Raw genomic sequence first — 12,910 nt, forward strand, 5'->3', positions numbered from 1 at the left:
AGCGGGGTATTGGTCCTCTTTTTCTCCCTGAAGAGAAAGGTCTTAGCCTGTTACATAAGACGCTACGGTTAAGTTTTCAGGAAGGCAGATACTTCCTCTTAACTCGGACCCTCGAGTTAATGGTCAGTCCCTCTATTTCTAGTGTGTAGCAGCCACATTGTCGCGTTTATGTCATATCGGAGTAACTTTAATGAAAGGTTTCCCACTCGTATGTCACGTTCAGCACTGGATGTCGTTCACTAGCGATACCAGACAATCGGAGATCTCCGTCTACTGAATGTTCGAGGATTTCTAAACGGGACAGTACAGGAGTGCACCGTGGGAATAAAGCGCTGTGATTGGTCGACGGAGGGAGCCGGAGATTCTTGAAGTCATAAAACCTGCAACCGCGACTCACATCCCATACAACAAATCCTGCCGCCACACCAGACGTGGGAAAACTTCCCATCGATAAATCTATTATGACGTGAACGTGAAATAAGTTAAATCACTGCCCCGTCTGTTTGCAAGTGCAAACATGTGAGCGAGATACAACTAATACCACCGTCAACTGACAACTAAGGAACAGGTTTCAATGTTGCCTGAATTAAGACTTGTTAATGTGACTCAAGTAATTCTTTTTCACTCCAACTCCTCCAACAATTACTGGCAAATTATCAGGGTTCTGTATTAACGCTGGAGGACTGTAACAACGGGGCATCAACACAGATGATTGCACTCAGAAAAGTGAGCGGTAACACTCTTGATTTGATTTGCTTGTATAAGAGGATGCTAACCTCGTCACAACTGAGGCTCTGTGTTAGTGTGTGTTTACGTGTTCCTCTTGCTTTAGTGCACTTTGGGCGTATAGAAGTCTGTTTTGTATGTAGAGGAAGGAAACAGCTGAAATCTGTTTTTAAGTCAGTTTCCCCAAAGTAAGCACGTATTCCCTTATCACAAGATCAAAACAACTTGCACAGCATTTAGCGCACCACACACTGCATGTACTGTATACTGCATTTAGTATAGGTCTCCGTATTGTTAAATACGTGACGGCAGAGATCCTATGTTCGGTGCGACCACCGGCTTCTCTCCGCCTGAAAGCCCGTGAGGTTAAAACGGGAAGGAGTCGAGCCTGAGTCAGAACAGAGGGAGCGTGTGTCACTGAGTCAGCCAGCTGAGCGTTGTTTACATGTTGACGGCACATGACACGGACCATGTCTTCCTCTCAGTCACAGCAGCAGCTCCTCTCACACATCCAGCTATAGGCTGCATCAATGGGCCGATTGTTGTAACCGGCTAAGCAACCGGTGGGCCTCGGTCATGAGATGTAGGGGGATGAGAAGAGGACTTCGTGCGTGCACCGGTCCGGTGTTGGTCTTGGGAACAGATCGGTGGTCCGTTGGTATAATAACTATGGATGGAGATGATTTTATGCTCAGTGTTTCTTGTGACTAACACGATGTGGATACTACTGAACAAGCTTTCCATCAACCTTATATAATGCAAGTAAACACCTATGAGGGCCCTCCGGCACAAACAGCACCAGCTTCCCTGTTTGCTGTAAAGCAGCGCAGCAGATTTCTGACAGTCTGTACAGACTTGTTTTTTTTTTTTAAGCCACAATAGCACTGATAGCAATGTCAACGTGACACTGTGTGTTTGTTTGTGGTTTGGAGAGAGACACTTCAACAACCATTCGATGGATTGCCACGAAATGAACAATAAGGACTTTGATGATCCGCAGACTTTTTATCTCGTACCATCACTACAATTTTTATTCTTCCAATTCTTTGGTTTGTGATCAGCGAAACTGATACTTGCGAAACTAACAATATTCCCGTCAGCCTTCGCTCTGCTTGCCAGACAGACTCAGTACCGGGTCAACCCCTGAGGTGTAGTTACACAATTCCCGATAGAAGATGTTGCATGATATAGTATTTTAACAATAAAGTTGTGCAAATTCAGCCTTTAGTAAATATACAAGCGAGTTGTGTTCAAAAGATCCGGGAACATGTTCTCATCAGTAATACAATAACATGCTTGGTATCACTGAAAACAAGAAATTCTGATCTTTCTAATGCACCTGAACGCACCTCAACTCAACACGCGCAGCATCAGCTGTTAACAGGGAAGCGAAGCGTTCACACTGATATACAGCTATGTTGTTGCCAAAGTATTTCAGGCATTTGTCATTTTCGCCCCAAAACAACGGATTCTACTTACTTACGTGTCCCCAAACTAAAATAGAGCTCATGATGAACCTGCTCAACAATAACATGTTAGCATGCTGATTAGCATTTAGCTCAAAGCACCACAGTGCAGCCGCACTGAGCTGCCAGTATGGCTGCAGACTCCAAGTTTGCTCCTAGTTTGCTGTTGTCGTGGCATTTTGACCATTTTTGGGAACTTGGCTTTGGATGTGTCAGCAAAGTAGCGGGAATAGTGTTGAGTAATCGAGATATAAAATACCCTTTTCTGGCACAATGATCCATAAAGTGTAGAGGATTGTAATGGAACCTATTTCACAACATGTCATCATTGGTTTGTTGTATATTCCTTTGAATCCTCCTCTTTATTGTTGATCTTTGCTAAATCTGCTCTATTTCTATGTTGGTAATAAAATCTTGTTTTTGTGTGTGTCCCTACAGATGGCTCCCTCCCTAAAGAGCCAAAAGGAGACGTATCGAGTCAGATCGCAGGTAAAGCAAACACAAACAGTGATTCAACATTTTGCAGTTTATTTTCCATCCTCATCACGTCAGTTTTTGTGGAGATGGTGGACAAGGAGTTGGTTTAATATGTAGTCTCACACACACACACACACACACACACATTAATATTTCAGTGTTCAGTGACAAAGACAGGTCATTGTCACTGTAATTTCTCACATCTCCCTGACTCCCCCTCCCCGTCTCCATCCTTCCATCCCCCCCACCATCACATACCATGTTTCCCAGCCTGTGATTGGTTACCTGTGTCTAGCACATCTGTCGCTGCGTCTCTCCAGCAGGCTCTCCATGATGAGTTGAGATGGACGATGTCTGTCGCTTTCTTTCTCTGTCTTTTCCAGCCCTCTTGACTTATTATTTGGTTGTAGATTTGATACCTCCTGTTGCTTCTGCTGTCTCCTCCATTAATGATTATTCCCTCATCCTAAATTGACCTTTCTTCTCAGTCACCGTATTGACCAAGTCAAAAAAGGATGTTATGATGGTTCGTTCCCGCATACAAGATGGATGATATCCGCTCCTCGATGTTGCTTCCCTCTGATGTGACATTTTGAGGAGACGTGGCCACTTTCATATTTAAGATTATTACTCTCCTGTGCGTCAGTGGGACGTTTTAATATTTTATGGACTCGGCTTTCTAGTCTGAAAAGGAGACATGCAAAATGATTGACTTTCAGTTGCTTTGGTCTGAAAGTCTCGGCAGCGTCGGGCTTAGAAAATCACAACCCTCAAACCCTCGATCTAAAGGAGGGCAGTGAGTTGGCAGGTTGCTCTGGTGCCCGGGGGCCCGCGATGGAGACGGCTCTAGCGCCTGCAGAAAAAGGCGATGGAAAAAAACACGAATGCAATTACATCTCGACAATACTTTGCTTCATCGCTACTGTTCGGTCTGTCCGTGCAACACTGTCACGGCAGTGTTTTTCTTAAGCTTCCTGGTGCTTGCCAGTGATCACTTCCTGGTTTAGAAAGGAGGGGGTGATGGGAGATAAAGCCTGTCCATCTGTTGGCCTGGCCTCCTCAGCCACTGGTCTGACTGGGCGGCTGAGAAGTGGGTTGCAAGGGGGGGGGGGGCAGCAGTGCTGTTATGTAATAATGTTAATGCCTTTGGACCTTGACAGATGTGCTGAAGAGTGCTTTCCAAGGAGGACTTGTGCACTTCTGTCTCCTTGGTAGTTTGGTCCAAATGAACCGCTAGTGTGAATCTTCAGGAATCGATCTCATTCTACAAGCTGCCGTTTCATTTCGTAGTCTCCTCCAGATGGCGTGTCTGTGCCGATTGAGATAGCTGAAGCAGAAAAAGGGGGGCTTGTTGTTGACAGTGAACTGCAGCAGGAGTCAACAGCTGAAAACAACCCGACAGTGTACGACATACTGTGTGTCGCACTGAATCTCAGCTGGTAACAGAAAGAAGCGTGGAAGTATTTTACAACACTAAAAAGTGTCTGTTTTCCTGTTTCTATCACGGTCATATCGGACTTTTAAATATAAACCGTAGTGTTGCAAACGAGGCCTTTTCTCCGTCTCGTCACGGTTTGCCAGAATGACATCATGTGGCATTAAAAGACCCGGACAAATGAACTCTTGGCTCCGATAACAAGCCGTCTTTTCTCTCTCTCGCTCTGTCTTTCTTTCCTCCCTCCCTCCTCCCTCCCTTTCCACTCCTCCCCTGCTGTGTTCGGGTCGCTGGGGTAACCCTGGCCTGTTTGTCGCTCGGTTAGCCTACCCTGCTATTAGAGGTCTGGACGGATGGAGAGAACAGAAAGGCGGAGGTAAAGGAAAGATGGTGCGCTCTTTCTTTTCTTTTTTCACCCAGGCCAAAACTCAGATTTGGGGACAGAATGGGGAAAATGGGGGAGGACGTGGAGAGTCTGAGGGGAGTGGACTGGAAACAAACAGGCTGTGCTGTTGAATCGCTCACGCTGAGCTTCTAGATAATGATACCCCGCTTTCAACGCAGCATGAAATCTGTCCTTCACAAATATCTCTTCTAAATAAAATTGCCCCCTTTAGTCCACGCTGTTTCTGTTGGATCGCACCAGACGGCTGGCCGGAGGAGTCATTCCAGTGGTGTCGAGGAAGATTTTACTCGTAAGTTTAGAGGCCCCAGCCTGTCAAATATGACTCTAAACGGCCTTAAACTGCCGCTTAGAGCGTTTTAGTGTCTCATTATGCAGCGCAGGCTTTCATGCCCCAGTGACTCTGTCTTATGTTAACTAATAAAAGATGATCAAGAGACCATTAAAGAGAAAAATAAACGTTCACGTGTCAGGCAAATATACAATCTGTTAAACTTTTTATTAAAAAAAATGGGAAAATGTTAAAAATATGGATGCATATTGCTCAATCGTCAGATGTAACAACAGGCCATAATAACGTGTTGTTCCTTGTTAACTAGTTACCAGCTTGTTTGTGTGTATACAGTGGCATAGCCCGTGCCAGCTGTACCCACAGTAGGTGCATTGTTTAGTAGCACAGCTGTGTCTCGATCGCCACAGCCAATCAGATCAGCCCCTTTTTGTTTCAGCAGTAAGGCAACACCTTCATGTGCCGGCAGCCAATCGGAGCTGCTTTACCGGGACAAGAGGAAGACAGGGTATCTGTCAACGTTTTATTTGGCTGGCTTTATGTTGCCTCTAGGGTGTCGGAAAAGTCTTTAATGACTGGAAAACAAATGTGCTCCACATCTACTCCCAGACACATCTGCAGACAGTAGCACTGCGTTTCTTTGGTTCTTGTAAAACACATCCAGTTTAGCAGTAATTGACAGTTTTGCTAAATGCTCCCCCCCCGGGGCGGCTGTGATTGTCCAATCAAGGCGGAGTAACCATAACTAGGCTAGAGCTGCACGAAGAGCCATTCTCAGCATTTAAAGAGTTTAGGTGGTTTATTTAGGAATAGGGAATAGAAACGGTATGTTTATCTGCTGTAGCATGAGCCACATCGTTTAGCTTGTCCTGCTCACTAACTCAGGACTTAAAGTAGCAACCAGCATTACTCCAAGTCCAAGGAGCACTTCATTTTATTTTGTGGGGTAGTGAGTGTAGGCGTAAGTTAGCAGATCTATCCCTTTTTGATTTTGGGGAAGTTTATACAGACAAACTCATTATCCAAGAGGTTATTATGCTAAAAACCTCTTTCTATTGTTACGTTGAAAGGTGTTTAGTTAGAATGAAACAACGGGTCTGGTCTTACATTTTTCTTTATTATACTTATTTTACTCTTTGTAGCCATAATGTGCATATTTAAGACCGCTGTACAGGGTTCTTATTCTAAAACCAGTCTGGGACATTAAAAAGTCAGACAGAGGCCACGGTTTTCACCATATCATCAAGCTAACGCTAGCTAGCTTGAAAGTAAACGAAAGAAAGAAAGAAAGAAAGAAAGAAAGAAAGAAAACTCGACAGGTGTACATCAGAAACGTAAGCTCAGCAGACCGTCCGTTGACTGCTGCCCTTTGGGCCATTTTCAGATTTTCACATCATGAATCTATCTCGAAGCGCATGACGGTGCTCAAGTTTCATTTTGACCATATAGTGCATAGTGATGTCGCTCACAGGGCTGTAATTATAGGGAGGGCAGTGACTCAGAAACAACTGTTAGACCACGGGAAAAACAAAGCATGAATAAAATGTTGTGAAATCAATATGAAAATCTAGTTAATTACATTTAATGTTTCCCACAATGAAAAAGCATGCAACCAAACCAGCATCTATTTATATATTTCTTTATAACCAAGTGATCAGGATTTAAGTCAAGAGGTCCAGGTCATGGACGCCCCAATTCCTGTCCACTCCCTCAGCTTTAAGGAATCCCCCCCTCCAAGCAAGGAATTTCTGGCACGCGGTGAATGTGGGAAGTCCACAATTATGCAGGGATGCTCCCACATGTGTCCGGTGTGGGTTTCTCTTGACCCCGTAACAGCTGGTTCAGAACCGACAGCGTCCACGTCAGCTGCTGCGGAGCCATTATGAGATTTCGCCTGCATGTAACTGCTCCTAAATCAGATTTGTCTTTTTCACGGTATGTCGGCAACTTTCCCCCCCCCTCCCTCCACTGACTGACCGTACCACCCGTCCCATCTGTCCCGGTCCAGGCAGCTGTTGCATTCTGTCTGTCTTTTTTTTTCTTTTGAAGCAGACACACACACACTCCAACCCCTCCCCGAGGTATTTGTCACAGTCTCTCTGGGGGAGTCTTGTAGTGGTTGTTGTTGAGTAAACTGCTTTGTTGTACGAGCCGGCCTAACGCCCAGTTGACCTCTCGGAGGCCCCGGCGAGTCTCAAACCTCTGAGGTGTGTGCGTGCTGAGTGTTGACATATTCTGATACACACGTCCCAGTTTACAGTCCTGACCTGAACGATGAACTGACCGCGCTGTAGTAGTTTCCATACGGAGAAGGATTGATGGATATTTGTGGCATTTCCCTCTTTGCCCTTTCTCACTGAGGGGTGCAGTTTCACCGCCACCCACTTCACACGGGACCAGTGACCCAGGACACACTGGGACGGACGTTCGATTCGAAAGGTTAATCTAGTTAATGGTGCGTTTTTTGTTGTATGGGATCGATGATCTTCCTGGAAAATACAGTTCACCTCACCTTCTGGAGAGTGAATTCTTCGGTTTCTCTGAATTAAGACGTCACGGATAAGGTAATAATAACCCTAATGGCTTATTGATTATGAGCAAAATGAGGAATGTCGTGAAATTACATATTCTTGTGTTTCCCACAGTTACCTTCATGACTGTTGGGTGGGTGTAGGTATCAGCAATCGATACTTTTAAGGTATTCATAATAATAATAATAATAATTTTATTTGTATAGCGCTTTAAAAGGTATTCAAAAGCACTTTACATGGTAAAAACGGAAACAATAAAAGCAATAACAACATATAGAGAGATTACATTATAACAGTAATAAACAACAACATACATAACTAGCATCACACGGTTCAAAGCAGATTTCAATGCAGCGCCAAGTATAAAACGTTAGATCCTTTTTGTACCCAGATCTAGAGTAAAAACACCGTTTATGGTTTTCTGCTATCCAGTTTACAGCGATACGAATCATATAAAAGCAGGAAATCCTCACATTTCAGAACCTGGAACCACTGAATGAGTTTTTTTTGCCTGAAAAGTTACTAAAATGTTTAATTGATTGTCAAAATATAGTTACTTTTTTTGTTTTTGTTGATGACTTATCAATTAATCAAATATTTACCGCAGCTCTAGCCTCTTATTAAGTAAGCAGAGGGACTAAGCAAAATCATAATAATCTTTCACAACATCAGAAATTGTTCTCTCAGAATTACAGCCCAAAAACAACAAAAAAGTGGCCCCTAAAACTGCTTATTATCTCTTAATAATGACATTAAATAACTGGAAGATAATAAGTAAATACACCTGTGACTTCTACATAATGAGCTGAAAACATTATGAGCAATTATAACTATATTCACGCATGCTGCACTTTAAACCTTTATGATGTATTCTGGGGGTAAACTATGGAACATTGACATGCATAGACACACACACAGATGTGTACGCTGCCCGGTACAACCATCATCAGCTACTGTTGGTCACTGACTGGCTGCACTGGACCGGCAGCAGAGGAAGGAAAAGACTGTGACGTGTATTTGATGTTGTGTGTAAGCCTCTCCTGCACTGTCAGGGGTTCTCCTCATCAATCTCAAGTCTCCCACCTGAAGCTAAGCAGCTTCCCAGGGTGCACAAATGCAGCGCAGGCATATTCTAATGATTGCCCCTCCTACACATCGAGGATTACCTCCAGGAACCTGCCTTTTCTAAAAGACGGGCAGATTAGCGGCTCACCTAATGCCGCGTGGGGGGGGGGTTCACACCGACTCTGAATCCACACAGATAGCCGCGTTCCTGCTCGGAAAAATGTTTGCACCAGCTTTTCCACGTGTGGGCGCATAGACAACGCACCAGAATGGGCGGTTTTTGGTTGTCTGCCGGGTTTGGAATATCTGCCCTCAGGAATCTGTGGATCAGCCTCAGCAGCTGCGACTCTGCCCACAGAGGACCGGGTCATTAGCTGCTGGTAGCAGCAGGACTATGTCAACGCCAAAGAAAGCCGCAGCAATTTCTTTTTTTTTTGGTCAAATTTGTGGAAGAATCATCGGGCATGGCTTGCTGGGCAACCAATCACAAGTGGCGGAACGCCCAGACAGGCTCCGCCCTCATCCAGTTGACAGGTACATACAACGCTGCGAGTGGTGGGTGTGTAAGTAGATCTACCATGATGTCATCACCCTCCTCTGCTTTTTTATACTCTTCCTCACCTCCTGCATCTACAGGAGGTGAGTTTAACTTCTTCTCTGGTTCCAGTGTCTTACATGCAGGGTTCGACGTAAGGGCTGCAAGGTAGCCGTTTACTTTTTAACGTATAAAAAATAGGGACAGAAAAACGTGCACCACGAAATGATTCCATTTTTGATAGTTGTTGCATCAGTGACGATGGTGAAGCAAACTGAGTTGTTCTACCGTGCGGTGAAAAGTTCGACTAACCCGTCAACAACGAACCGGATGAACCTGAATGGAAAAGTCTCTGTGAAGTATCCCGCCATCTTTTGAGCTCGATGGAAAGTTCTACTGCAAACATGTGCAACATACACAATGACATGTATATGTGTCACAAAGAAGATTCGCCTCCTTTTCTGTTTTATTTGATAGTAAATGAAATATTTTTGGACTGTTACAAGTCACTAACACTCAAAAATGACTTCACCACTCAATCCGTTATCAAAACCGTCCTCTCCGTTTTCTACTCATCCTCCTCATCCCTCCATTGACAGGAAGTACATTTTACTCGTCTTTATTTCTTCATATTGTTTTAAATGAAAAGAAAACAATGCTGAAAATAAAGATGGAGAAGCACAAGAAAGGAAAAGAAGGCGGGAAGGGAAGAGATTGGGACGAGTATCATTACCTGTCATTTCCCACCCTTTCTCCTCTGACATCGTTTTCCTCTCTCTGACTGCCTCTTCCTCTCTCTCTCTCTCTCTCGCTCTTCTTTTTTTCCTCAGCCTAGTTACGACGAGATGACTCGACTCATTATCTCACATTTTTGTAGTTTCTCTTTTCCTTGTGCGCTTCTTTGCTCTTTTTGTTCGCTCATCATTCATCCAGAAGACAAACCTTCTCCAGCGTGTGTGACCCGGCCGCTCTATATTTAGCTGCTGTGCCACTTTTTTTTTCTTTTCTTTTCCAGCGCACCGCATCAAGCACAGGGAAGTGATGTGTCTGTGTGGTTAAACTTACCTTTTGTGTTTGGCAGAGGATGAAAATCCACCCCCAAAAAGTACTTCAACACAGTTACAGGAGGGTGTACTGTACGCGTCAGGCTATTCATAGAAATACGTCAAATTTGAGATATTTCAACCCGTTCTCACCCAGTGCTCCTCTGCGCCTGACAGTTAGTGTTTGTATGCGAAAACACTGAAAACACGCCGTCACTGAGACGCACCGAACTGACGTTAAAGAGGTTCAAAGAGCGTCGTAGTTTGAAGCTTAACTGACCAATCGTTGTTATTGGACGCATTGGTGTGAGAATAGGTTGGATGTCTCCAGATACACTGCCATTCAAAGCAGAAAATGTGTCAGGGATACAGTCAATGAGCCATGTAATCATGAGGCGATTATAGCAAGTGATCCGGTGTAGAGAGGCGATTATGCATCAACAGTCAATCACACGGGATGAAAGAGGCACCGATAACAGTTTCACTAACAGTTGCATTAGCTGTTCAGAATGCATTTTGCTGACCGCAACGAGTTTATTTGCACTTTTCTGGAGCTTGTCGAAAGACATTTTGGAAGATGGAGGAGATCACTAACTGAAATTGCAGTTAATGAAGGAACATTAAGGTTTTAATTTGCAAAAGAAAGGAGGGAGGGGAAGGTTTCGTGGGTTTAAAGTGTGCATCTGTTTTGTGGTGTTTACACAAAGACGTAGTGTATCTGCGCAGACCTTAATCTTGTGACCGTTAAATCTGACTGTACGGTAGTGAATTCACACAGAGCTACAAAACACTCACTGTGTGCTCCGTCTAAACACACACACACACACACACACACACACTTAGTGGTTGTCTGCTTGTCATCGTGTCAACATCACATCAGGTCTTTTATTGACCTTTTTCATTTTCCTGCTGGCATGCAGCCAATCAGACAACAAGTTTGTGGGAAACATCAAAGATGGTCTTTGCTTTAGAAGATGAAAAACCTCCATGGGGGGAAAAGATGCTTACTTGTCTGTTTGTGTGCAGATGTATGCACACCTCTCTAGAATTAAGCCGAACACAACGGACATTACTACTAACGACAGCGTCTTTCTCTTGGTCTGTGGTGCAAAACAAAAAGAATGCGTGACGCAATATACAGCGGCAGTGAAGCAAACATTCAGACTTCATATCAGGTGCAAGGTACAAAAACAAGACATTGAACGGTTACACACACGATACAAAACAAGCTGCCAACATGCGGTGCAATCGACAGGACTATAGACAGAAATATAGCAGTCTGTTGTAAAAGAATAGAAACACATATATATATACACACAAATGAGTGCATGAAGAAGTTTAGATGATCATTTTCATTATCAATAAATCTCCTTATTTTCTCTCTTTTATTTAGTCTATAGAATGGTTAAAGAAAACAAACGCCAAATCTCAAATGTGTTCATTAACACAAGACAAAGAAAAGGACTTCAACACTAAATCATTAAAAGAGCAAATTCTCCGTTGTTTGACTAATTGATTAATTGCCTCGGTATATTCTCTATTTTTAACTCTGAAACATGTCCCATTGGATGAAAAGCCCATTTGTCTGGGATCCCAAAAACAAACGGCCATTGTTCTGAAAATACACACCAGAACATCGCTAATTATTCTGCAGAGTGACGTCGTCGGGCCGTCCCGATCTCACCGGCGAAGGCGTGACCCACCACTCTGCCTCGTGTTACTCGATGCCCTCGTTGGTTGGGGTGGGTAGGTTTAGGCATGAGGAGTGAGATTAGTAAGGTGTAGGGTAAGAAAAGCAAGACCACCACGTGATTTTGCATCATAATTAGTTATATATTAGTTATTAATTGTTCATAATTAGTGTTTATGTTGGGGAGTTTGTGACCTCTGTAACACTAGCTGTGTATTTTGCTTGTTTTTCGGGCTGTTGGAAAGAAATGGGCTTTTGGTCTCAAGGATTTTTGGACCACTGGGGGTTTTGGAATAATGTGCTGTCATAATAATGACATGGCACCATCGTATACATAAGGAGTACTTCGCTGAAAAACTATTTAGAACTTCTAATTTATAGTATTTGTTTGAAACCCATAACCCTGATTATCAAGTATTTATCTTCCTATAAATATGATCCCTATAGCCTAAGTTGACTCCCCCGCTCTCTCCATAGAGAGCGATGTCTGGTCCACGTGTGGCTCTCTGTCTGCAGCCTCGTCTCATGCATCATCTTTAAAGAACTACAAGCTCGCTCTCCACAGGAGCGCAGTGGGAAATGTAGTTGATCGCGGTAATTTGTTTTTTGTTGCACCCTAAGGGAAGTCGAGAGACAAACGAGAGGAAAGAGATGTAAAAATAGAGACACGTCCCGATTCTCATCCATCTCCTCCGGTGGCGGAAAATAATTAGCATCTCATTAGCATGCAGTTATAAACATGACGACGTGCTGAGCGCAGAGACTAGAGTACAATTTAGTGTGTGTGTGTGTGTGTGTGTGTGTGTGTGTGTGTGTGTGTGTGTGTGTGTGTGTGTGTGTGTGTGTGTGTGTGTGTGTGTGTGTGTGTGTGTGTGTGTGTGTGTGTGTCATAATAATAGGGGAAGGCCTAGAGAGAGATCACTGCTTCCCTTTACATTGTACTCATTATGTGATGCATTTTAACAAAATGTGTGTTTCTATGCACCACCACCGCACTAAGAAGCCCGTTTCCCACTGGATAGTAAACCCACTAACATCTGGCTTTTGTCTCTGGTGAGGTAACATTCATTCATTCCCTGAACACATGTCTCTGCAGTAGTCGCGGGTATTCATCGGGTCCAATCAGCAGTGATGGAGACATGACCCTTTTCTGGTGCGGTGCTGTGTGACCCGCGTTGAAGTGAATATACAATACATAAAATCAAAAGGGATTCGGACAATTATTATAATTCATTAACGTACAAAATTAA

The 12,910-nt window shown here is 43.8% G+C and overlaps 1 protein-coding gene across 2 annotated transcripts in view; it reads left to right on the forward strand.

The window, feature by feature from the left end:
• The window catches only part of LOC306708349 (triple functional domain protein), a 68,914-nt gene that overhangs the window by 12,230 nt on the left and 43,774 nt on the right, over positions 1-12,910 (forward strand). For both annotated transcript variants that reach the window (XM_079176170.1, XM_079176171.1), the window contains exon 2: positions 2,631-2,681. In XM_079176170.1, the coding sequence (XP_079032296.1) occupies positions 2,631-2,681 (51 nt within the window). The remainder of the gene's footprint in view (positions 1-2,630; positions 2,682-12,910) is intronic.

This window comes from Pholis gunnellus, assembly GCF_910591455.1.
Source record: "Pholis gunnellus genome assembly, chromosome: 16".
Lineage (NCBI taxonomy): Eukaryota > Metazoa > Chordata > Actinopteri > Perciformes > Pholidae > Pholis > Pholis gunnellus.